General features: G+C 52.5%; 1 protein-coding gene across 3 annotated transcripts in view; it reads right to left on the bottom strand.

Moving 5' to 3' along the window:
- Nucleotides 1-4,963: 4,963 nt before the first annotated feature.
- AACS (acetoacetyl-CoA synthetase) overlaps nt 4,964-26,911 on the bottom strand; it is a 54,793-nt gene continuing 32,845 nt past the window's right edge. Inside the window, exons 8-18 of one of the 3 annotated variants that reach the window (XM_004385005.3) lie at nt 26,162-26,309; nt 21,331-21,411; nt 20,306-20,430; nt 15,803-15,867; nt 15,541-15,663; nt 14,761-14,874; nt 14,110-14,235; nt 12,376-12,445; nt 11,601-11,659; nt 10,580-10,782; nt 4,964-6,226 (exon numbers count right to left, since the gene is read on the bottom strand). In XM_004385005.3, coding sequence (XP_004385062.1) covers nt 6,089-6,226; nt 10,580-10,782; nt 11,601-11,659; nt 12,376-12,445; nt 14,110-14,235; nt 14,761-14,874; nt 15,541-15,663; nt 15,803-15,867; nt 20,306-20,430; nt 21,331-21,411; nt 26,162-26,309 — 1,252 coding nt within the window. In that variant the 3' untranslated portion in view covers nt 4,964-6,088. Of the gene's footprint in view, nt 7,543-10,579; nt 10,783-11,600; nt 11,660-12,375; nt 12,446-14,109; nt 14,236-14,760; nt 14,875-15,540; nt 15,664-15,802; nt 15,868-20,305; nt 20,431-21,330; nt 21,412-26,161; nt 26,310-26,911 lie in introns of all 3 variants that reach the window. The other 2 variants (XM_023739273.1, XM_023739272.1) reach the window with 2 other exon arrangements.

The following is a 26,911-nucleotide window of genomic DNA, read 5'->3' as shown; positions in this document are numbered from 1 at the left end:
TCCGCTCCAAAGTGGGGGCTTCTGAACAGTCGCCCCTTTTCCCTCACCCGACCCAGCCCAACTTGTGATTTAGCTCTTTGAGACAAAGAAAGAAGTAGGAGGAAGAACATGGAGGGAGCCCGAAGATGAAAAAGTCTGGAGATTGTTCCAGAGCATAATGAATTGACTAACCACTGTTTCTCCCCTGGAAGTCATCTGATGAAGCGATCAGACCGTCTATTTACCATTGATGGCCGAGAGTGCTCTCCAACACGATAAACCACGACAACCCAGCCGTGCTTAGCGGGTGATGTATTCCAAATTTCTTCTTAACGGGCCCTTACTTATTTGCTTATAGCAGTCTTGAAAGTTTGGGGACAAAATGGCAAAGGCTTTTAGGACTAGTTTGCGCTAATGTAAAAGGCAGTGGTGGCTCACAGAGAAGGGACCCCAGTCCATCAGAAGGCCTCCTAATTCTCTTTGCTGTGTGTTCAACACCTGTTTGCTTGATGAACCAGAACCATCCTCATATTTTCTGTACAAACAGTGCTCAGGGTTACAGTGAGAAGAGAGAGAAGGCAAGAAGAAAACTGGTAAGCTGACATCCATGGCGTCTCCCACTCACCCAGCACCTGATCCCAGACCTTCCCTGCTGCCCCTACATAGGCAACCCTTAGAGTGCAGCCCTTAGACTACAATCCCATCCGTGCTACCACTGTCTCCCTACCCTCCCAAGCTTCTCTCTAGGTCCCTTCCCGGGACCTTTGCGCAGGCTCTTTCCTCTGCCTCGCTGGTTGTCCTCCCCATCTTCACGTGGCAGCGTCTTACCTTTTGGGCCATGCCTTCAAGGTCACCTCCTCAGGGAAGCCTTCCTGACCACCCCATCTGTGTTCGTTTCTCGTGGCTGCTGTGACGAAGTCCCACAAACTGGGTGGCTTACAACCACAGCAACGTATCATCTCACAGTTCTGGAGACCAGAAGTCTGAAAACACGGTGTCAGCAGGACCCGCTCTCTCTTGAGTGTTCTAGGGGAGGGTCTTTCCTCTTCCTTCTTCCTGGGCTTGTGGCAGCATCACTCCAGTCTCTGCCTCTGTCTTTACATGGCTGTTTTCCCTGTGTGTGTGTTTCTGTGCCTTTTCTTATAAGGACACCAGTTGTACTGGATTAGGGCCCTTTCCATTCGAGTATGCCTTATGTTAACTAACTCCATTTCCAAATAAGGTCAGATTCACAGGTTACGGGGTTACCACCTCAGCATATCCCTCTGGGGACTGTTCAACCCATTGTTGTTAGCTGCCGCCGAGTCCACTCTGACTCACGGCGACCTTAGGTATAAACAGAACGTTGCCTGTTCCGCACCATCTTTATGATCATTGGTGTTTGTGTCCTTTGTTGAGGCTAATGTGTCACTCCATCTCTCTGAGGGTTTCTCTCGTTTTCACTGACCCTCTATTTTACGTAACTCCATCTAAACAGCATTGCTGTCTTATACCCTGCAAAAAAACACTTTCCTGTCATACATTCTCTTGTGTCCTTGTTGACCATCTCTTGACCCAAACTACACACCACAGGGCAAGGATTCACCTGCCTTGGTGACCTCTGGTCTGGGTGGCAAACCCAGGGTGCTGTCATCTGAACGAATGAGTTAGAACCTGATCCCCTGGCTCTACAGAACACCGAAGAAAAGCCACTTGGTGTGGACACAGAAAAGAGTTGTCCCCAGCAACTGGAAACTGTTGGGGGCACAGGCTGAGGTTGTGGTAGCCATAAGCAGCACAGTGGTGACGCTGGGGAAATGTCCCAGCTGACCTGCCTGTGGGGGGCCTCTGTGCTTTCACAGGGAAACACAGTTCTGACATGTGCACAGCTCTGTTCTTCCAAGTCTGACAGGCATGTAATCTCGGCTTTAAGGAGGGACACACGCAAGGCCCAAGTGTTGTAAACGACAACAAGTTTGTCTCAGTTTACCCTTTAAAATGTAGACACAAACAAGCATCACCTTCGAATGCACTCACTCGTCTGTCCCAGGCCAGTTCTCCACCACAGGCCAACAGGACCCAGCAAGTCATATCCAACCAGACTCATGTGAAGGAGAAGCGGCCCTGTCAGCTGGAGCTTGGTGGAGAGGCGGGCGTGGTCACAAGAGGCAGCCAGATTTCTGAGACACTGGGTGGGTTTCACCCACCAGCCTCCCAGCAGCCAAGCGCTGAACTGTCTGTGCTACCCAGGCGTGCCTGTGGTAGAGATGAATGGTCTCCCAATCTCCATGCTCCACTTCTTCCTTGAAGCAGATCCATCTCCACCCACATGGCCAACCAGCTGGAGAGGACATCTCCCAGCCTCCCATGCAACAAAGTTCTGGCCCGTTGGACATCAGCAGATGGAGGGCCACCTCCTCTGTGCCCCTTTCCCATGGGGCTGGAATGTGAATATGATAAGCCTGCCTCAGCCACGTGGATGGCACCGCCGCCACACCAGGGGATGTTCGAGCAACCAGATGGAAGAAAGCTGAGTCTCTGGATGGCCTTGCAAAGCAAAGCCACCTACCCACTGCAGTCTGCCCCTTCACCTCGGGTCTGCTGCAGCAGAGAACACTTCTTTCTGAGTGAGCCACTAGATGTGGGGGTCTGTTATAGCAGCCTAGCCTGTACCCTAATGATTAAAATTTATCCCCTGTAAATCTCCATGACATTCCCTCTGAAGGCTTCAGCCCAGGTTGGGGAACGTGGCTTGGTCCTCAGATGAAGTCTTGTTCCCCATGAAACCTCTGCCCTCTGTTGTGGGTTGATTTGTGTCCCCCAAAAAGATATGTTAAAGTGAAGTCCTAACTCCTGGAACCTGTCAGGGGACCTTATTTGGAAACAGGGCCTTTGCAGAGGTGTTCAAGATGAGGTCATACTGGATTAGGGTGGGCCCGAAACCCACTGACTGGTGTCTTCATGGGAGTGACACAGAGACACAGCCTGGGCAATTTTCTGGGTGGTCGGGGCACAGAGAAGTGGGTGAGCCTGGGCCCTGCCCTCAGGGGCTGTGGATGCAGTGAGGGTGATAGAAATGGAGGCAGTGCAGAGAGCAGATGCACAGCAGGGGGGCCAGGAGGCAGCCAAGGATCCAGTGACCCAGGCGACAGGCTGCATGGGCAGGGAGGGCACGGTGAGGGTGGTCAGGAGCCCCAGCGCGAGACGGTTCTTGGAGGTGGGAGGAAAGGGCCCTGAGCCTGGCGGGTCGAGGGAGCTAAGCAGGAGCCCAGCATCCTGGCAGCCACCACCAGGCCAAGCGTCAGATCCTGCTAACAGGACACACCTGGTGGGAGCTGGGAGAGGAGCCTGCAGGAGAGCTGGCGCAGGGTGGCAACCTGTGGCCACCCCAGCAATGGTGACGGCAGTGGCCAGCGGGTGGTGGGTGTGAAGCACGGTGCTCAGCCAAGGCCGGCAAGCATGGCCCGTGCTGTGTGCGCGAGTGTCTGCTGTTCCGGACCATCTGCTGCTCGTTAATGAAGTGGCCCAGCATGGCTCATTAATAAGGATGCATGAGCTTAGCCAGCTAGGGACACCTTGGCAGAACTAAAGGGCATGGTGATTAAGCTGCAATGACTTCTCACTCACAATCAATATGAAGTCAGTCTTGAGCACCCGGTGGAGGGGGTGTCTTGCAGGTGCCGGGCCTGACCTGGCCTTCGAGAGGAGGAGCCCAGTCCGGGGCAGTGGACAGTTAAGGCCCCCCAACTGCTCAGGTCTCCCAGTTTGGGGCTCAGTGCTGGCTGCCTTCCCCTTATCGTCACCAAGAGAATTCCAACTACGTTTGCAAAGTGTGGTCGGCAGTATAATCCCCAGAACCTGTATGTTCCCTCACATGGCTAAAGAGACTTTGCAGGTGGGATTAAGTTAAGGATCTTGAGATGGAAAGAGTGTCCTGGATTATCAGGGAGGACTCAGTGTAATCACAGAAGTCCTCATATGTGAAAGAGGGAAGCCAGCTGGTCAGTGTGGTATGATACAAGTAGGACTCAACCAGCCATTGCCGCTTTGAAGATGGAGGATGGGGCCATGAGCCAAGGAATGGAGGTGGCCTCTAGAAGCTGAACAAGACATGGGAACAGATTTCTCCCTGGAGTCTCCAGGAGCCAGCCCTGCTGACACCTTGACTTTAGCCCAGTGAGACCCACTTCGGACTGCTAACCTCTAAAACTCAAGAGTTAATTAATTTGTGTCGTTTTAAGCTACTAAGTATACGGTCATTGGTTACAGCAGCCACGGGAAATTTCAGAGGAAAAAAAATACTCAGAGACCCAGACTCCCTTGCAGCTAGGGTGGCCATGTAACCTAATCTGGCCAATGAGACATAGGCAGATGTGAACTGGGGGGTGGGGCTTACAGGGCAGCCATTGTTTTCCTACTAAAAAGCAAGGGACTCAGGAGGCACAAGCTCTTTGCCTTTCACCAGTCCTCTTGCCACTTCCTCCTCCTTCCCGCCTGGAACACAGGTGAAAGGCTAGAGGTCAGGCAGCCACCCGGTGACCAAGATGAAAGCCACACACCGAGGACGGCAGAGCACAGGAAGACAGGAGCCAGGGCATCGAGGAGTCACTGCCTTCCTCCAACTTCCTGTTGCATGCGAAAAATAACCTGAGGCTGGGGAAAGCCTGGACTGTGTGACATGAGGCCAGACATGGCTCTTGCAATGACAAAGTAAGGGTACAGTCCAGAATCCACAGCTACGAGCCTGGGCAAGCCCAGCAGGGAGGCAGCCCAGTGAGGACAGACCCCTCGAAGGTTTGTTCAGCCGTCCCCAGGGACTGCTGTCATGACCAGGAGCCCAGGAAAGGCCCCAACAATTACAACCAAACAACTCCTCCAGGGCATAGCTCTCGGCTGGCAAGTCAGCACGGCTGCCTGAGTGCCTACAAGGCCAGTCACCTGCCTCTGAGAAAACACACACACATGCACGTGGATAGGTGTGTGCACACACACACATATATGTTCATTTATTACGTTAAATTCCTCATTGCACTTTTCTCCTATATTTTTATAATCCAGAACAAAGAGGATTCAAAAAAGTATTTCATTGCACTCCATTTTAAAAAAATACAAAAATGAACATCAGGATTCCAGAACTTGGTTAATATACAGAACTGAAAAGGACACACAAGCCGCCTAGTTCTCGAAATGCGGGCTCGATTCACAAACGCTTGTAATGCAATTTTCACGTTAACACCCTAAGTACTACCATACACGGGAGGGCAGCGCTGTCACAGCATCTCCTGGGGAAGGACCTGGAGAGGGGCTGGCCGGACGCACAGCTTGGGGGCACACAGTTTGAGGGCCACTCACCCGCCATCCCCCGAGGAAACACGGCCGCCAGGATGGACACCCAGTTCTGAGAACATCTATGCAGACCAGACATTTAATCAACATTAACAAAAACTTAAAAATCGTCCAAAGCCCGTGAATAACAAGATCCTATTAAACAGTGAGCCCCACCTGTTATTCTGTGGGCACTTTCTGCCGGCTTGTGAGACAGGGTTGAGTGGGTGAGTGACGTGGGTCTACCAGCAGTGCCTTCTGACTGTTGTGCGTACTTAACATGGGTGGTCAGCCCACGGCGCCCCAACCACCAGCTGTAGGAAGACGCCGTAAGTCATGCTGCACTGTGTCTCTGTAACAGTTAATGCTCCAGGGTAGATGGCTGGGCCCTGAGGGGAACCGCCAGCCCCGAGCGTAGAAGGAAGAAAGAGATATGCACCTGAACAGACCGACATGGAACAAGGACAGGATTGGGACGTTCAAAGCCAGACCCTCCTCAGGGGTGAGCTCAGGCACGGAGCGCCCGCCAGCTGTACCCTTGACCAGGCACAGGCCGTGACTGCTCACCCAGGCGGCACCCACACCCCCGAGTGGTGCTACCCAAACAGCCTACACGCCCTCTGCACCTCTGAAGGTCAGGACGCCATCCAGCGAGTGGACACTCAGCACCAGTCAGATGTAACTAGGAAATAAGCGATTCTTCCCTGGCCCTTGGTGTAAACTTCCTTTAACAGAGCCAGAGGTGTCTAAGTAATGTCTTGGACGTACAAAAGTTACAGATGCATGCAGCTTTGGGCCAGTCCGCTCAGAAGTCCTGGAGCTCAGGAATGCTCTGGTACAGATCCAGGGTCTCGGGGTTGGAGAAAGCCCCACGGTGCTCCACCGACTTCCCAGCAATGACCTGCTTCACAGCCACTTCCACTTTCTTGCCATTGAGGGTGTACTGCAAGGGAAGAGTAAAAAATCAAAGCACCTAAACACAAGGAGGAAAACATCCCCCAGTCCTGACATCAGGCAGATCCAGACCCAGGCAGGACCAACCCCCCACTGGAGGGCTGAAAGCCAATGATTCTCTGCTCGGAGACGATGCGGCCAGCACCACGGTTGGTTTGAAAACATGTGCCGAAGTGCCTTGGACAGACACCTGTCTCCCTCCATTTGGGAGGAAATCAGCGCTGCTGAAAACCAATTTCAAGGTCCAGCACTTAAAGCCGACTCCACCCTCTCCCTCACCCTCCTACACTGCCCCTAGCATGGCTGTCTACAAAGCCTGCCGTTTCAAGGAAGCTGTGAGGCTACTGTGGGCGGATGAAATGTTCCTAAGGCAGCACACTCCACCAGCCAGGGAATCCACCTGAGGAGTCACTCACGTGCCACCCTCACAAGGCCACACCAGAAGCCCACCCATGGACTGAAGACAATGAAGGTTCTCCTTCTCAGCGTCCAGGCCGTCTGCCCTGGGTGAAACCCCACAGCTCTGCCCCTAAGTCCCACAGGCATCCTACGGAAGGCGGTTCCGTGGAGTGAGCGAGTGTGACTCCTGCCACCACCTCTGGGTGACTTTGGGCAAGTTACTCGACCTGAGTTTGTTTCCTTCAGTGTACAGGGGGTGGTAGCACCTGTCCGGAGGGCTGTGGGTAGGGAAGTTAACACAAAGCTTTCTCAAGTGCCTGCCAATAAAGACCAGCTGTTGCTGTTATCTCAGGAGGAGGTGGCGTCCTGTGACTGTGTCAAAGAGGACTCCACGGTTCTGCACCAGGAAAGCCAGCCTCCCCCAGTGCCTTCCGATCCTCACGAGACTCTTGGGACCACTCATCTGAGTGGGGTGGTGCCTTCATTCTTCTCGTAGCCCAACTCTTTGCAGACTTTCCAAGCCTCCTCTAAAATGCACGGTACATGTGTTTCATCTTTAATCCAGATGGGCTCTCGGTGGTGTTGGCGTGTTTATGGGCTAGGAAACTTCTACAACAGAGCAGAATACAGCCGCCAGCGCCCTGATCTCCTTGCACTGGCCTTTTTTTTTTTTTCCTTTAACCTGAGATGTAATTAAAATTCATTCATTTGAAAACTTCAGGCAAGGTGTGTGCTAATTAAGGATCTAAGTGGAGGCTTCCGAGGGGCCGCCTGTCACTTCCCTTGGCGCCATCAGCCTCTCTTGCCTTGAAATGCAAACGTGTCGTGTGCTGTACAAGCTTCTGAACTTTACACAAAAGCTTCAAGTGTGGCCCGTGGGAGCTAATAACTTCTATCTTCTGTTAGCTGACAAAATAAACAAGACATCATTTTAAAAGGAACCCCGCGACCGTTTCCCCTGGTGGGAGGGAAGGGCCAGCCATGTCCTCCGCTGCTGTGCCTGCCCCGCTTCCCCTGCCAAGATGCGGGCTAGGCAGGAGTGGGGCAGGACTTCCTAACTCGGTCTGACCGGGGACCAGGATCTGCTAGTCAGCTGGGGTCCCTCCAGGGCCCAGAGCCCGTTCTCGGCTGTGATCAACCCAGAGTCCACAAGGCTTTATTCAGGGTTAACGAAGGCAGAACCCATTCCAGCTACCAGTTCTCCCTTCCCTGGGCAGAAGCCCTCACCTCTCAGGTTTCCTCATCTGTAAGACGGGCATGAGAAAGACAGGTCTGTCCCACCTCACCAGGTGTCAGGAGGACCCACTCCACTCACTCATTCACTCACAGTTCGCCCACCAGACACGTGTGAGCGCCTGCTGTTTGCCAGGCAGCAGGCTGAGCTCTGGGGGACAGGGCTGCCCACACGAGGTTCCTGCCCTCCAGGAGCTAACCCTCTAGACAGGCAGATACAGACAAGAAGCAGAGGCTCAGCGTCACTCAGTGATGAATGCTACCGAGAAAACAAAGCAGTCAAGGACTAAAGGAACATGCAGCAGGATCCTGTTTTAAATGGGAAGTTCGGGGAAGGCCTCTCTGAGGAGGTGATGTCTGAGCAGAGGGCAAAGGGCTTTGTGCGTTGTACAAGCCTACTCAGAATACAAGCTGATTTTCAGGGGCAACAAAGGGATAAAAGCATTAGGGCGTTCTCCCAGCACCATGTAACCAGAACTCCCCACACAAGTGCTGCTACCAGCCCCATCTCCAAGATGAGGAAATGGGGCTCAGAGATGCTCCGTCAGCTGCCTGAGACCCCCCCCCCCAAGCAAGAGGGGAACCAGGACACAGGGAGAGAGTCCTGTGCGTGAAGATCCTCAGGGACCACTATGGGAAGGCCAGCCACTTCTCAGCCCTGAGCCTTCAAGTTCTCCACAGCCTTCTCTCCCCATCTGAGCCTCACTGTCTCCTGGGCCGCTGGCAGGTGGTGGACGCCTCGTCTTGCTTCCCAGATATGGAGGAATCCAGCTCAAGCCCAAGGGGCGGGGCTGGATGTGGTCCCACGTTCCCCGTGCACACTCTCTAGGGCCTCAAGGACTCTTCCCCAAGTCCTGCAGGTATCAGCTGTCTCCCCAGGTGAGAGGGGGATGTCCCTCACCCAGACATGGGCCGCCTCCCTACGTCCACCAGAGCCTGTCACACAGATAAGGCTCACAAGGGCATCTTGGCTTGGACCCTCTAAGGGTGGGCAGTGGGCTGGCCCACTCCACACAAACACCAAGGGAAGGGCATCCCATATGCAGAGGGCACCCCTGCATTCAGCAAGGGTCACTGTCACTTTTCCCTTCTGTGATCCTAAGGTGGGTCCGGTTTCCAATGAGGTGGGCTTGTCAGGGCCATGCTGGGCTGGGTGGGGCCAGACCCTGCTGGGCCCAGTGAGCTTTGGGGTGATGGCTCTCCTTGGCGCCCCAGTGGTCGGGCCATGGGGGTCTGAAACACAAGGGCACGTGAGAAACCCCAAGTAACCCTCAGAGTGACTTCACAGACCAAGCAGATGCAGGGGAGGACACTGGGGAGAAAAGAGCATGGCACCGGGCCGGTTCCCTAGCAGTGAGCCAACGAGAGTGTGATGGGAACAGAAAGAAACGAGAGTATCTTCCTCTTTGTAATAAACACCACCCTGTTCTCATGATCAGACACAGTCTGGGAAGAACCATTTTTGGCAGCAAAGAGCACAGGTTCTTTTAGCAAAGGGAGCAAAGTCTAACGCTAGTTCCCTAAAATGCTGCAGACGCAGACAGGATGGAAGTGTCCTGAGGAGAGGAGAGGACAGTGAGGGTCGCTGATCCGAGAGAGCCAACGTCTCCATGGAGAGCCACCCACCAAAACAAGGCAGACAGAGAGGTGGGAACTCCTGGGCCGTGAGGCTCTTCCCATGCGCAGCCACAAGGGAAAAAAAATGTGCAGACACTACAAAAAAGGGAGAAACCAACATGGGCTGGGAGAAAAGCAGCAGGCGTCCCAAGTGGTGGGAAGAAGTAGATGAAAGAGAGGCTGGGTGAAAAACCAACCCTCCAGGGATGATCAGGCGCCTGCACACCGTAGGCGCACCATAAGCAGTACCCACCATTCCTGAATAAACAATTTTGAAGATGTTGAATGAATTTTTAAGGCAAGAGAGAACGATCTAAATGTGCTCCACAGTTTCAAAGTTAATGGCATCACCTGTATCAGTGTGTCTCAGGACTGCGTGTCCTGGACTAAAACCTGTCTCCGCACTGGGCAATGCCAACAGTAAGCTTCCCTGCTAAGCCAGTTAGTATTTTCTCCAGTGTTCTCCTGAGTGAGCAGATACTGTGTAGGCTTAAAGTACAAGCTGCTGTGTGTTTAGCATTCTGTGTATATACACACGCACACACATACACGCACACAGTTTACTCTCTCGGCTCACAGGAGCACCCACTTGGTGAGCGATGTGAGTTAAGCTGGGCTCCAATCTGGGCGAAGGCCCCCGCCCTCCACACTTAGAAGCTAAACAAAGTATAAGAGGGGGAACAGCTCTCTAAAGATGTGCCTCTAAATAGATTCACATCTTGTTCCCACAGACAGAACTTCAAATTAAAAGGCAAGAGCGACAGCATCTCGGCAGCTCTTTAAAAAGTTAAAATGAATGTTCTCATTTTTGGTATTTGAGAACATACCAGAACCGCATTTGGGAGAGTCAGCTGGGGCCACAGGGCTGGGCCTGCTCAGCCTCTGAGAAGGGGTATTTAGCAAGTTGCTTTAAACACGGTTGGAGGAAGGGCAGAAAGAGAAGGATGCGGTCGCTAGGCAACCTGGACCACTATATATAAATCATGAGCAAGCCTCCCGTGCCGAGGTCTCCTAAGGCGCATGGGCCGTGGGAAGGTGACAACAGTCTCACTGTCAAGTGGCAGGAGACACTGCCCATCATCAGTTGCCATACCGGGATCCCCTTGGTCTCCAGGATGAGGCTAGGGACATGCCGGGCAGACAGGCCGAGGCGGATGGCATTGCGGATCCTCTGCACCAAGTCAGCCCTGAAGGTGTGGCCGGAAGCCATCTTCAGGAAGAGGATCACTCGCTCCTCCCCGTCCTGGTTGTACTGGGGGACGCACAGGCTGTCCATTACCTCCTCAAAGGCCTCCACTGCAGGGACAGATGAAGGGGTGTGGTCACAGGGGGTACTACTGCGACCGGCTGAGCGGGGGACAATGCTGGCCACCCAGCCCGTGCAGTAGACGTCCCTTCTCCACCCGGCCCACCCAGGAAGAGAGATCTGCTCCAAAGGAGCTGCTTAACAAATGGAGGAAATGCATCAATCACCTTTATCTGGGGCATTTTCGTGTTTTATAAGGAGGCTCCATGTGTACGTTACTTACTTAGTTTCAAATTAATTAAAAATAAAAAAAGAAGCAGGTCCCTACAGCAGGGCCTCCCCCAGTGGAAGGAACAGAGGCTGGATCAAGGCGTCTCAAGTTTGGCCGACACCAGAACCACTTAGCCTCTTGAAGGTGTGCCCACCTCCAGGGAAGCTGGCCTCCTGGTCTGAGCTGGGCCTGGCAGGGCAAGGTGAAGGCCCTCACGTGCAGTAGTGATTGGGACCTGGGGGTCTGCATTGTGTGTGTGGCTACGTGGCCTTTCCTATCACACAACCTCTCTATGCTTGTTTCTTCACCTACGGAAGGTGGACCTCATGAACCAATCGACCGAGCTCACTCTGAGCAAGGGCTCATACCAAGTGACTCTGAGAGCCCAGTCCCGCCCTGAGGTTTTGTGAACTGGGGCAAAGGTGTACAAGGCGTGTTCTGGAAAGCAGATGTGCATTCACGTCCACTCTCCCCCTCAAAAACAGATGAGCCCGGGTTATCCCAAAAGGGGGCTCTTGGGAAATCAGGCCTCTGGGACATCCCTCCTTCCTGGATGACCCAAGGCTAACTCTGGAGAAAGAGAAGAGACTTACGTACCAATGTTGTAGATTTCCGAGCTGCCAAACCGCACTCCATTGGGGTTGAGCGTGCCATCACTGGAAGAGACGAGGTCGTGATCACCCAGCAGTGGGGCCCCGGGGGTCGCTCACCCCCTTCCACGCCTGGCTGGTAACTGCCCCTTCCCTCAACTCCTCCCCTCCCTATTACCCCCTCCTCCTCTCTCCAAACTTAAAGGTAGACATCAGGAGGTCCCCCTGTGGGAAGGCCAGCCCCCTCAATGTCCCTTCCACCTGACCCATGTCCCTTACTCCCAGTATGCGGCCATGTGCTGGGCCATACACATCTGCCCACCGCCAGCCCCCAGTCCTGTGTGCAAGGCTGCCCATGGGCACTGGCCGGACCTTTGCTCAGCGCCCCTTCCCTGCCCCCGCAGCAGGCTCGGGAACGTGGATCGGGCGAGACCCACCCCCAGGAAGGTGCACACAGGGATGCCCCACTCCAGGGGTGACAGGAAGGGCCTGAGGGGTCCATCAGCCCATGCCACAGACTGAGCAAACTGCCTCAGAGGCTCTCCGTCAGAGACAGGCTCCTGCAGAGGTCCAGGGTGGGAAGATCGGGGTCACGCAGGGTCGGGGTCAGCCAGCTCAGAGGATGGGACAAGAGGGAGGAAGGAAGGGTCCAGACCCCAGGCAGAGGCCAGCTTCACTGGGGTGGTGGGGACCCAACCCTGAGCAGGGCAGGCGCTTGGGCAAGGTCACGCTCACACCAAAAGCGCACACACCCCGCCACCCACGGCAGCGCAGCCTCTCACCTCCGGCCCAGCATGACGATGCCCCCAGTCTTGGGATTGATTCTGCAGTAATCACCGTGCGCCCAGACACCTGCAGGGGGCAGAGAGGCAGAGCCACCGTGGGGATGTTCCTGCCGGCTGCCGGGACAGATGGACGGGCATGGCAGGCATGACAGCAACGTGTATGACATGGGCCTGAGGGCTAGGGGAGGGGGGCTGGAAATGAGACGGCCCCCACCCCCAGGGGCACGCCATCTGTGGGTTGCACACCCAGTTCTGATGTACAGCAGCACGTGAGAGACGCCACTGCAGGCGCCACAGGGACCAGGGGGGTGAGGCCAGCCTCTGGAGGGCGTGAAGCGGGGGCGACTGCGGGAGGGCAGGGGAGGCTGTGAGTGGAGGGCAGGAAAGCGGGAGACGGGTCTCAGAGGAGGGGCTGAGCCAGGTGCTGGCAAGGGGAGACTGGAGCAGGCAGGAGGCTACTGCAACAGTCCCAGTAATGCAGCCTGAGCTGAGAAACAGCGCAGGGCAGAGAGCTAACTCACAGGCTAAGTCCAGATACTTGGAGGGCAGAGAAGAGAAGCAGCTGATGCTGACACGAAGCCACCCTGAGCCGGCTACACCCAGGGGAGACCCGTGTCGTGGCCGGCAGCGTGCAGCCAGACGGGGAGACATTTATCACATGAACCCTCGTATAGGAGACAGTGTTCCAAGAGCAGCGTCGCAGAAGATAGAGAGATGTCATTTCTTAGAAGGGTCCTCCCGCTGAGCTTCTAATGCTCCAGCCTCCTGGGGACACTGCTCTGTGTCTCTCTCGCCATCCTGCCTGGGTCTGTCCCGACAGCTACACACTGCCAGGGCCCAGAGCAGCAGGTATCCAGGGGAGGCCAAGCCTCACCCGGGGTCCTCCGGCCACTCCTGCAGGGAAGGCACAGAGCCGGGGAGGTGGTGTGTGCGTGTGATGCAGGCGTGCAAGGCGGGAGAAGAGCAGGGTGACCGTGGCAAGCCCTGCCCAACCACAGGCACTCTTGACACCCCGCTCCTCCGTGTGTGGTTGATGTAACATCAAATCACCTTTCTAGAGACTGCAGGAAGCAAGCACTTAGTATAAATAACTCAGAACAGAAGGCTTGCTAAATTATGAATTACAGAGCAGCAATAACTTGAGGTTGCTGATGAAATAAGAGAAGGCAAGAACCCGGGCTTTAAATAAAGACTTGCCTGCGCTGGGGCAAGTCCTGCTCGGAGGAAGAGCATAGTGTCAGTCAGAGAGAGTGGCCTGCCCCGCTGTAAATCACTCCACGGCAAAGTGCTCTTCCACCAGGACCGCCATAATGACCGGGTAATGGGGTGCGAGACGGAAAGAAAAAAACCCCAGCCGGACACTTCCTCCGGCCACCATGCCTCTCTGAGCAGGCAGAAACAGGCCTCTGCCCCCACACGGACACACCGGGGTCAGGCCAGCTCCCAGCAGCAGGGCTCGGGGCCAGGGGACTCTAGGCACAGTGGGGGGACGAAAATAAACTAAACCCAAGTTACGGTTTCAGATGATGGCATCAAGCTTCAAACAAGACAGTGATCATAATTCATCATCAGCTTCCACGGGCAAAATGAGATCTGCGCAGCTCCACCAGGCTGGGGCAGAGGCCAGGCTGGGGCAGGGAGGGTGGGGAGGATGGGGAGACATAGAGAATCAGAGAAAAAGCCCAGCCAAGGTGGGGTCCCGGCAGCTCCAGCCGCATCTACCCAACCTACCTGGGAATTTGGAGAAATAGGCTTTCCTGTACTTGCTCCCGTTCTCGTCATTCCAGAAGTGCGTGGGCTGGCAGGGGATGGGCTTGGTGCACACCAGCTCTCCGCTCTCACCCCAGACTGCCTTTCCTGGTGTGGAAGCAACAGAAAAGAAGCTAAGCACCCACCAGTCACCAAGCCTGGAATAATGGCGACTGCAGGTCAGGCCACTCAAGTCCATGAACTTAAATACAATGACACACGAAGCCAGGCCTTGTTTGGGCCGGAGACACAAAGAGGCTCGGCTGATTTATAGTGAAGGACCACTGCAGGCTGCCAAGACCAGCAGAGAGTCAACCCAGCTCCCCCACGGGGCCCTCGCCGAGGCCGGGGCATGGGGCTGGCGGGCAGTGCAGCTACCGCAGGGGCACTGCACACCTGCCCCTTCTGAGCACACAGATCTCCTGTGAGCTCCAGCCCAACCCCCACTTCTCAGAGGAGCAGACCGGGGTGGGGGGAGGCAGGCAGCCCAGGGCACTGCTCTGCAAGTTGCGGGGGTGACCCTCTCCAACAGGGCACAGTTGTGGAGAACTGTGACTAAGCAAGGTTACACATCCAAGCGCTTCCAAGTCACCCCACTGAGTCAGAGAAACAAAACGGAGCTGAGGCCGTCACCTTCCTCATCCCAGGCCTCCACTGCCATGCCCAGGTTCCGGGCTTGGATCTCCCCTTTGTACACAGGGATCGAGACATTCTGGCCCACGAAGCAGGAGATGATGTCAGTGCCACCTGCAAACAGCAGCAGAAGGAAACTCAAAATTCAGAAAGCTGAGCAAAACTCTGCATTTTTTATTAGTGAACATAGGAGAAAGGCCCCAAAGGACAAAGGCCTGCTACCCTTCCCCCAGATCAAGGGAAAAGTCCCCGGACAGCCAGAGCTTCTTTTCAGGGAGAATGAGGACGGGATTTAAACACTGGAGAGAACCCTCAGGCCTGGGTGATTTACTTTTCGAACGAGTCTCCCAGCTGGAAGAGAAACCAAACAGCTCTCAGGGCCACACTGAAACGCAAGACGTGGGATCGTGGGAAACGAATGTCATGACACGAGGCGCAAGGCACCACCCTGGCAGGCGCGTCCCGCGGCAGGCTCCTTCACGGTGCTGACGTTCACACCACTGCCGGAAAACCAGGAACCCGCCCAGCTGGGAGGACCACGGCCCATGACGTCTCACAGGAGAGAACGTGCCAGGGGGAAACACTTGTATTTCAGGAAGGAGCTCGAAATGCAGTCAGGCTCCAAGGCCACCAAGCAGGGGGCAGCATTAACCCTGAACCTAAGCCACTGCTGCCAGCAATGGTCCCCACTCAGATACCCTCTGTAGGTGGGGAGCAGACACGACCACACAGCAACGTGTCCCCTGAGCACAGACTCACACACTCGGAGCTGGGGCGTACCTGAGATGGAGCCAAGGAGCACGCTGCTCTTGATGGACCTGTAGACGTACTCGTAGCTCTGCGCTTTCAGGGGGGAGCCGGTAGACAGGATCGTGTGAAGCGTCTGGAGACTGTGGGTTTCCACTGGAAGGCAGAACCACCGAAGATTAAAACTCACCCCGGCGCCCTAAGGCCCACCTGCATGCAGGAAACGCACAGCACACTGGGCCACTTCCCCTGGGCTTGCAGTTCAAGCAACAAGCACTTCAAGAGGCATAGTCACCTGGTTTCATGTTTCTGTCTTCGAGCACGGACAGCCACTTGGCACTAGTTCCGAGGATGGTGATGCTAAGGGCCACAAAGGCGCAGGCAGGAAGGAAAGAACCAGACACTTTTCAGGGCTCTTGCAGGTGACACCCGCCAAAGCGTTCTTACGTTAGTGATTCATTTCTGACAAGTTTGCGAAAACCAAGACACCTCGTTTTCTGGGTTGAATTACTACTACTTCATATCGACTTGCTAGCGAGTCACAGTGCCGCAGTGACTCTGACGGGGGCAGGGCTTCCATTCATTCCCACTGCAGACGGCCTGGCTCTCTGGAACATCTGGTCCTACTCAAACAATCATCTGCCTTCCCACCTACAGAATATTCTATCTCAGGGTCTGAAGGAGGCTATAAAATGTAAGACCCCTCACATTCTAACCTCACGCGCACACCTTCCAGTGAAGTAGATTCTTTATTAAAACAGGTGCTCGTGCTCCTGAGCTGAGCCCAGATCAAGGAGAACAACCCTTGCCTGTGGCACCTGGAGGCCATGTCTCCTCTCAGCCTATGGCTAGTGAGGACTCCTAGAGCATTCCTGCCCACCACCACCCCCACTCGCCTGCCTCAGAGGCCAATAGAGTTTGGCTGCAGTGATGCTGTGAGACTTCTGAGAGTAGATCAGGAAAGGCCATGTAGTTTCCTCCTTGTGCAATGGAACATTCCTGCTTGGGGCTCTGAGCCACCAGGTAAAACGTCTAATCACCCTGAAGCTGCCGTGCTGTGAGGAAGCCAAGCCACATGGAAAGGCCATGTGCAGATGCCCTGGTTGGCAGTACTAACCTTTAAGTCATCCCACTCCAGGCTCCAGACATGCAAGAGGAACTGTCTTGGATCTTGCAGACCAGACTTCCACCCAGCTGAGTACCACTGAGTGACCTCAGTCAAAACCACCAGGAACAAAAGAACTGCCCAGCCAAGCCCCACCCAAACTCCCGACCCACAAAATCTACGAGCAGAGTAAAATGGTGGTTCTTTAAAAAAAAAAAAAAAAACAGATAAACAGGTGCTCAACGTCAACTTCTCGGCCTAGCCCCTTTTCTTAAGTAAGCAGACGTTTAATGAAACTTAGAAAACTGTCGTTCTCATCAAACATTTTGAATTAAGTCGCTTACCCCTTCATCTGCACTCAGAGAACGCTATGTTAGATACAAGTCGTCGTTTTCAAGGCGAGAGCATTATTTAACTATGTCATTTCCCTCCTTGGCTTTTCTTCAACCAATTCTCTTTCTTTGAAAGGTGAGTGCTCACCCAGCAGAAGCCTGCTACCTAGAACCAGCCAACCACACCATGTCCACTTGCAGCAGGAGACGACTCCTGTAGCCTAGCTACACGCTAAACCTGGAGAAAAGGCCCCAGAGTTGTGGCCCCAGCCCTCGCTCCCAGAGTATCCCCGTGGCCAGGCCCCTGGAGCCCATGACCCACCCCCAAGGTAGAAGAAAAAGAGTCTTTTAAAACAATCAAAGGGTCAGCTGTCCATTGCATTAACAGATCTGTGAGCTGATCCTATAAAGATTTCATTCCTAGATTGACCAGCATTACTTTAAAAATCAGGCCCAGGAGTGGCACGCGAGGACTCTGCAGGACCACTCCTCTTGCCACAAACAGGAGGACTGTAGAGACGGCATTTAATGTCCTTTCAGTTAACCCCACAAGTGGGCCAAGCAAGGGGAGCCTGCACCCACGGACTCCTTCAGTTCTCCTTGGCAGCCACGGCGAGGACTTGAACCTTGCAATCTAAGGACTCTCGCCCTCAGCACCTGCCGGTGCTGTGAAGTCCCACCCCCCAGCCCAGACCTCACCGTGGGTGTCACAGACCATGTCAGGTCCTCTGGCAGGGGACAGCCCAGAGCCCGACAGACAGCAGGTGCTCATACATGCTTCCTACGTGGAGCCTGACCACAGCTGTGAACACACACACATCACATGTACTCACACACACTCAGCACAAACACACATATTACCATGCACGCATACACACACTCATACATGCACGTTCTCACATACTGTCACATACAAACCACACTCACTAATCTACCCTGACATACACAGACAAATATTGACACACTCACGTTCATACACTCACACATATTCTCACACACTCACATATATACACACAGCTGGGTTTCCCCGGGGCCCTTCATCCCTCAACTTTATTAACCCTAAATCCTAAGGATGTACGTTTTTCTCTCCACCCCTCTTCTCTGATCCCCCACTAAAAGAAAGCACGTTTCTTCACCTGAAGCCTGGCTTAATGGAATTAAGGGTAAAGATCTCAAAGGTATTTCAGTTCCTAGGGATTTTATTAACCTTTCCCTGGAAACAATCTCATTAGGAAATAACCTTCCCTTCCAATATCAAATACCGTGAGCCAAATGTCAGGATTTAAATACGACACCGGCCAGGCAAACTTATATTTAAAATGTTAATGGCCGTGGATTTAAAAACATTCACGGCTCCTCCTGTTTCCCCACCACGGGCGGATTCAGATGTGAAGTAATTAGGACATTTCAGAGCCTGTCAACTTCAGCCTCCTGGATCTCTGCCGGCATCTACATTCTTAGTCACGAAAGCCCATCATTAAGCCGAGGGTACCCGAGAACCGCAGGGGCCAGGACGCACCGACCACGGTGATCCAACCCCAAGGCCCTATGATTAATTCATCAGCAAAAAAGGCCCTAATGAAGATGGGTCTTCTGACGTTTTCTGACAATGGGGGGAGGGGGCACGTGATCCTCCTCCTGGTGCAGGATACTTGCATTTTCAATGACTTCTGCCTCTGCAGTTGGGGTTCCCACTTGCCGTTCAGCAAAGGAAAGAACGATCAGCAGGCTGCGGGGAAGCAGTGACTGCTTTGGAAGCCGTGGAACACATTCCAGAAGTACATTCCTGATGAGTGCGAGTCTAGTCGTCACCAGGGGCAGCTGAAGGCAGCGGGGCCAGGCTCCGGAGAAAGGGGGTGGGAAGTCCAAGCACTTCTGATGTGCGCTGTCGGGGGACTCTGCACCGGCCCCTTATGAACTGACCCTCGCTGCTTCCTGAGGACATTTGTATGCTCAGGCTGTAATTCACTCTTGAGTTCACCATCCCTGTGTAAAACAGTGCTTTTATGGTCCTCAATTTTCCTCCTTTTGGAAATGGAAAGTGTGGCTACTCGCCTCTATGAATAACTGTCTCCTCTGCCATGAGACCAGAAGAACCGGATGGTGCCCAGCTACCATTACTGAATGTTTTGATTAAAGATTCTATAGAAGATAAACAACTGCCTCCTTTGCAATGAAACCAGAAGAACTGGATGGTGCCTGGCTACCATTACTGAACATTTTGATTAAAGGTTCTATAGAAAAATATTTGATCAAAAGGGGGAAAATGCAGAACAGAATTTCAAATTGTCATGGACGCCAGACATTTTGGAGCCATGAAGGTTGGATGAACCCCTGAAACTACTGCTCTGAGATAATCTTTAAACCTTAAACCAAAAATATCCTCTGAAGTCTTCTTAAAACCAAACAATAGTTAAGCTTATTAACTTGTAAAAAATGTCTGCATTGAGCATTATGTGCTTTTAAGAACTATCTACATGGGACTAATGTGACAACAGCAACTCGAAAGATTACATAGGAACCTTAGGGGCCAGGGAATCTATGTTAATGGGGGAGAAACAACTCAGAAAAGGAGGAAGAGAGTAGTTGTACAACTCAAAGAATGTAATCAATGCCACTGAATGGTACATGTAGAAACTGTTAAGAATAAAAAGAAGATTCTATGGAAGAATCCTGATCAAAAGGGGTAAAAATGCAGAACAGAATTTCAAATTATAATGGAATCCAGACTTTCTAGAGCCACAGAGGCTGGATGAACCCCTGAAATTACTGCCCTGAGATAATCTTTAAATCTTAAACCAAAAATATCCCCTGAAGTCTTCTGTAAACCAAGCAATAGTTTAGTTTAACTAGCAATGAATCTCTGCCTTGAGCACTGTGCTCTTTTACAGAATTATCTATATGGGATCACACTGACAACAGCAACTCGAAAGGTTAGAGAAGAAACTTAGAGATGAGTTCATAAAGAATTAAGCACAAATTTTTTTTTTAAATTTCCTCCTTTTAGACTTCTCTGGCGGTTCTTACGTTCCAGAAATAACTTCATATTCCCTCTCTGACACCTTAATGATCTCCAGAGTTCGCCCTGCAGGGCTGCCTCATCACTCTACGCGGAAGGGTCCTCATCTCTCGGTCAGTCTGTACCAGTGCCCGCTCCGCCCCCATCGCCCTGTGACAATCTCAGTGTCTTCCTGTGGCCCCTGCCACACACATCCCCACCCTGAGACAGGATGTCCAGAATGGCAAAGAGTCCCAAGGACAGCACCGTGATTCCACACACTGGCTGGAGGCAGCTGTGGCTTTTTGTGTCTGATCATAAAGAACCTTTGGATGACGACGCCCTCATTCTGATGGTACCTACCCTATCCTGTCCACCAGGTCCCAGAGCACGTTGGGCGTCGGGACCAACGGGGAGCCGTCATACAAGACCACAGATGCGCCTGTGGCGAGGGCAGACACCATCCAGTTCCACATCATCCAGCCGATCTGGAACAAGCAAAAGGATCTCGGGGTAAATCAAGTACAGGGCTACCCCCTCCCCCAATCTGTCACTCAGCCTAGCATTTCCCTAGAAGACCACCTAAAACTGAGCTCAAATTTGGCAACAAGCGTCCACTTCAAATGCACAATGCTGGGAAGTAGCAATGCCACATCCAGGAATTGATCCTGCAGAAATGTCTGCACATGTGTGTAAAGATGTGGTAAGAGCTTTTACGGCCGCACTGCTAGTGACGGCAAAAGACTGAAAACAACTTAGACGCCATCGACACGGGAAGGATTAGGCCAAACACGTGTAAACACACTACGGAGCACTATGCACTTAATGAGCTAACCCACATAAAACACTTAGAACAGAATCTGCCACCCAGCAAGCACTTCCAGGTTAGACACTGGGCAGCCATGAAGAAGAATGAGGTATGGGCTGATGCAGAACAATCTCTAAGACACTGTTAAGTCGCAAAACAAGCACAGCAGAGTGTGTGTGCTGTAACCCTATCGTGGAAAAAGGGTAGGTATGTGAAACCACAACCCTCCCCCCGAAAAAAAAAGACCTGCAAAGGCATCAGTGCGTACTGCAGGCCGCGCGTCCGAAACAGGACTAACGAGGTCACTTCCGGACCCGGGAAGACACCAGCCTCTCACCCCACATCCTATTTGTGCTGCCTGAGATGTTTACCATAGGCAAGTAGAGCTTTCTTTTTTTTAAATCCAAAAAGGTAGGCACATACCCACCAACAGTGACACGTCACGTCTCCAAAGGGAGAACTTGTGGGTGGTTCTGGAGCTAAACAAACACAAAGACTTCGGCACTGAACTGGCCGTGTAGTAGCAGGAGTGCCGACAGGGCCCTATGGAGGCTCGCGGCCCCCGGCCCCCGGCCCTTACCGTGGTGTAGTACAGGATGATGTCGTTGCTGCCCATGTTGCCGTGCAGAATGTGTTCTTTCAGGTGCTGGATGAGGGTGCCCTGCAGGGGCAGGGAAACAGTGTGAGACGGGGCTGCTGCTGCCTAAGGGTCCCTTGTACAAAGGCAGAGACACCCTCCGTCACACTGCCTGCCAGGAAGAAGTGAGCCTCCTTTCTCCTTGCTGGAGGGAGTCGCCTTGTGAGGGGCAAGAAGCCTCAAGAGGGACACTCTGCCTGCTCTGCCTCCCATCTTTGAGCCTTCAGTGCTCGGGTGACTGAGGACAGCCTGGGGAAGCCACGCACCTCAGGAAGATAAGAAACGAAATTACTGAGAGGCCAAGCCAGAGATGGGGTGAGAGAACCCCTCTACAACAAGGGTTAGACCCGCCCGTGCCTGCCAGGCTCCCATCCCAATGGAGGATAGCCTGCGGTGCCACCCCCGGCTCAGTGGCCTCAGGTCAGAATCTCAGCTCAGGGGCCCAGCTCTGAGGGGGGATATCACAGGCCCTGCCTGCAGCTCAAAGCAACCCCCAACATACTGCAGGGCTCGTAGAATGCCCGCTGGGCTATCTGCATTCAGCCCATTACAGCTGAGCCCCCAGCGTTGAATTTAACAAGAACACGTTGTGCAGAGGGAGGGACAGCCTCTCCTCAGCCCACAGTCACAGCTTCTGTGGAAAGTCCCAGAACACGTGCAGTTCTCACTAGGAGTGAGTGTGCAAAACTCTGGGCATAAACCCTTTAGGACGTCTTTCGGTGAATGCTAAATGTTTACAAAGTGAATCCCGTTAAAAGGCAATGGAGCTCTCTGGTTATGTGAACCTGTGGTAAATTCCCCTCCCATTTTCTTTTTTATTTAAAATCCGTATTTCATTTAAATCTGTATCTTCATCCATCCAGTCAGCTTTGAGCCTGGCACGTCTAGACCCCCTTCATCCATCAGTTCAATACTCCCAAGTTCTCTGATGGTATAAAACAAACAGGGCTTTGCAAGAGCTTGACCTCACGCTCAAGAATTTCCCCGTGTCAATCTTGACAATTCACGTCAATAGTTTTTCATTTAAATCTTAAATATTCATGGCTGAGTCTGAATGCTTTTCTTGAGGGAAGAAGGCAGAAGCAGCATGGTGTTCTGTGTGTGTGTGTGTGTGTGTGTGTGTGTGTGTGTGTGTGTGTGTGTTAATTTAAAAGAAGAAGAAAAAGAGGCTGTTTTCTGAGACTGGTCCTGGATTAGAAACCACAAATCAACACACCAGGAACACAGCCCACCCAACAAACCACAGACGTTTTAAACAGTTCGACCTCTGGGGCCTGGCATCACTTCGGTGTTTTCAAGCTTGCCGTCAAGATCACTCTTGAGAAAGGGGATGCTACAGCCCACTGAAGATAGAATACAAGCTTTCCTGAATTTTCCACACCCTAAGTATACCTGCACCATGATTTTATGAGCAGTGTTACATGTAATACATTTTTTATGTTCCATTCCTAAAAGAAAGTGACATTCACTATGCAAAACGCACTTAAAATAAAAGTACAATTATACATTTCAGTGTTTCCTAAAATGTCTGCTGTTTTTGCCAGCCCCCTCTCCTTGTTGTCAAGGTTTCTGAAAATTCTCATCTCTGTGGTTTGTTAAGAGGCCTTTGGCAAGGCAGCCCAGAGCCACCCCTCACCAGGGATAACAGGGTTGCAGCACCCAAAGTAAATTGCACCTTAGACTGTAAACGCCCTGACCTGATTAATAAAATGGGATGGCGTGGACAACAAGGACATCACACTCCTACAGAAAAGCAACTTGGATTTTGGCCAGTTTTACTTCCAAGACAAGAATGAAGCCTTTGGACCCCCCACCCCCACCCTACCTCTGCAGTTTGTTCAGAAGTCACCAACTGCGTGCTTTTGTTTAAATAAACTTTATTTTTTAGAACAGGTTTAGATTTACAGAAAAGTTGGGACGACAGTATACAGTGTTCCCATATACCCCATACCCCATTTTCCCTATTATTTATGAACACCTGACATTAGTATGGAGCCCTGATGGCGCAGTGGTTAAGAGCTAGGCTGCTAACCAAAAGGTCAGCAGTTCACCAGGAGCTCCTTGGAAGAAACCCTATGGGGTAGTTCTACTCTGTCCTACAGGGTCACTATGAGTTGGAACCCACTCGACGGCAACGGGTTTGGTTTTGTTTGGGTCTGGACATCAGTATGGTATATGTGTTACAATTAACGGACTGACACTGATCCATTCTTGCCACTTCAAGTCCACACTGTATTCAGATTTCCTTAGTTTTCACCTAACGTTCTTTTCCTGTCCCAGGACAGGATCCCATGCAGTCCCATACTACATACAGCTGTCCTGTCTCCTTAGGCTCCCCTTGGCTGTGCTGTGATCATTTCTCAGACTGTCTTGTTCTTGATGGGCTGGGCAGTTGTGGGGAGTACTGGACAGGCATTTGGTAGGACGCCCCTCTGCTGGGATTTGTCTGATGTTTTTCTCACGGTTAGACTGGGGTCACGGGTTATTGGGAAGAAGACCACCGAGGTAGACTGCCATCCTCATGGCATGATATCAAGGATACCAACTGTCCACATGACTTTGCACTGTTGGTGTTGACCTTGACTACCTGGCTGAGGGATGTCTGTCAGGGTTCTCTGCTGTAAAGTTACTCTCTCCCCTTGCCAGACCGAGCTCTGTGGGAGGGAGCCACGACGCGCAGCCCACCAATAAGGAGTGAGGAGTTATGTTCCACCTTCCTTTGGGCGGAGTATGTTCATAAATTATTTGGAGTTCTTCTGCAGAGATCTGTCTCTTCTGCCCCCACACCGCTGTGTTTGAGCAGACGTGTTGTACGAGGTGGATATATTTTATAACCTGTGCCAACCCTCCCTAAATCCAAATCCAGGTGATAATAAAGCTGTCTAGACTCCTTTCTATGCTCTGATGAGAACACTCTGTGAAAGCTGTGTAAGCCTTCAAAACGATTCACATGTAAATGTTTCCTCTTGATGGAAGGGATTCAAACTACTTCTAGGTACACAGAACAAGGGTAAAAGCTAAATGAGCTAGAATAAGAGAAATTCTCTGCTTCATTTTCAAATCCCGTCATCTTATCAAGAAATAGCTGGGAAACTGAGAACCTGGGCTTTCTCCACTTGAATCACTCTCTTCTTCTGCATGGGCGGAGAAAAGGAGACTGCAGGGTTTGACCAAGGCACTTAGATTTTTCTCCTCCCCATGGGAACTTCCTGTCTCCTGCTAGGCCAGCTGAAAGGGAACTGGGAAATCAGACACGGAGAGAGCCCGGAGCAATCTGAGAACCAGAGCCACAGGTGTGAAACCCCGCAAGGATTATGGTTCCTGCAGGCCAGTCCAGGAGAGGTCCAGTCCAAGTAAGGACTTCCCGTGAGTTAGAAAGAAGCTTCTCACCAAGTCCAGGGGCAAGGCATGATCCGAGGGGGTAAGACGTGATAGCAGGGGTTAGAAACGTCAGCTCCCCCAGGAGTTTCACTTTACAAGCATGACCTGGGTAATTCACAGTAACAAGGGACACTGGCACGGTTGTGCCTCCTGACAGGATGCACTGAGGAAGGCACAGGTCTGGATTCACCATCCGGATCTCACCATGAGGAAGCATCACACAAACCCAAGAGCCCTTCTGCAAAGTGCCTGGCCTGGGTGCTTCAAAACTGTCCAAGTCATGGAAGACAAAGAAGGGCTGAGGAGCTTTCCAGATTACAGGACACTGAAGACACATGACAACCGCATGCAATGCAGCCTGAGTGCCACACAGGACGTTACTGGGGAACTGGCCAAATCTGAATACGGACTGTACCGCAGATGACGGTGTCGTTTCTGTGTCAACTTCCCTGAGTCTGACGATGATGCTAAGGTGCAGTAAGAGAACAAGCTTGATCTCGGAGGACAGCTGCTCAGGCACTGCGGGGAGAAGGGTCACAATGTCTGCACCTTCCTCTCCAACGGCTCAGCAAAACCAAAAATGATAGTGTGTGTGTATACACACAGAAAGAAAGACAAAGCCGAAGGGGCAGAAGGCTGACAACGGACAAATCTAGCCCAAGGGTATCACCGGGCGCCTCGTGTTATTCCTGCCACCTTTCTCTAGGTTTGAAATTTTTCCAAAATTAAAACTTAAAAGTCCCTGACCTACCTGTATAAATATGAAATCTAATGTTTAGTAGTGGAATATGATTTCAGGTATTCTAATAAAGTTAGACTTTTGATGAAATCAGTGGGCGAGTGGAAGGCATGGCAAGCTCTTCTTCAATCACTCACACTTTATAACAGAATCCAGAGGCTTTCAAATTTTTGACAACAACCCAGTCAGATGTACATTTCACAATGCCAATCAGTACATGCATACACCCACATATATACTTACATAACGAAGGTTTCCTGAAACAATACCCATTCCTCTTAAAACCTGAGATGTGCTGATATTTTCTAGTCTTGCCCGTTCTACCTCATTCTGGTTGAACCCTATACACTGAGTCCACTGAGGTGTCCCAACCACAGTGTGGAAATCCCTGACCGCTGGCACCAGTGCACACTCTGTGAGTTCTGGGCTCTGTGGAAATGGAGCAGGTGCCACACAGCCCCCAGCACAGCAACTATCTGTGGCCCTAACTTAGAGATCCCCACTCTGGCCCTCCACTTTATGGGGGCTGCACACTGAAACCCCAGGCGTGGGGGTGGTTTGACGATGTGGACACCGCCGTCAGCCCTTGGGAGGGCCCATCACAGAACACGAAGGGAGACAGACAGGCTGCTGCGCTCTGCCCCGGAGACCTACCCCAGCCGAGTGCACCATGCACTTGGGAGAACCGGTCGTGCCCGACGAGAACATGATGAACAGAGGGTGGCTGAAGGGCAGCTGCTCAAACTCCAGCTGCGGCGCCTGCTCTCCTTTCCCGGAAGCAAGAAAGTCGTCGAGGAAGACGCTGCAGGCACAGACCAGGGAACCAGATGTGAGCATCCATCCCTTCCGTGCTGGAGCTGATCCGAGGACGCCACGGGCCCAGGGGTCCGCCCTTTATGGACTGAATCGTGTCCCCCAACAAGTTATGTTCAAGTCCTGACCCCTATACCTATGACCGTGACCATCTGGATCTACATGGAAGAGTAATATGGAGTGGTGTCTTACAGAAAGAGCACAACAGGCAAGGACACACACGAGGGAAGACAGCTGCCAAGGAACCAAGGATTGCTAGAAGCTACTAGAAGCTGAAATAGACGAGGAAGGACCTTCCCCTAAAGCCACGCAAACAGACGAGGAAGGACCTTCTCCTAGAGCCACCAAATAGACGAGACAGGACCTTCTCCTAGAGCCACCAAATAGACGAGACAGGACCTTCTCCTAGAGCCACCAAATAGACGAGACAGGACCTTCTCCTAGAGCCACGCAAACAGACGAGGAAGGACCTTCTCCTAGAGCCACCAAACAGACGAGGAAGGACCTTCTCCTAGAGCCACCAAACAGAAGAGGAAGGGCCTTCTCCTAGAGCCACCAAATAGACGAGACAGGACCTTCCCCTAGAGCCAC

Source organism: Trichechus manatus, unplaced genomic scaffold (assembly GCF_000243295.1).
Source record: "Trichechus manatus latirostris isolate Lorelei unplaced genomic scaffold, TriManLat1.0 scaffold00131, whole genome shotgun sequence".
In the NCBI taxonomy this organism is placed as follows: Eukaryota; Metazoa; Chordata; class Mammalia; order Sirenia; family Trichechidae; genus Trichechus; species Trichechus manatus.
Note: the sequence above shows the minus strand (reverse complement) of the source record. Positions and strands in the feature narration are given on the sequence as shown.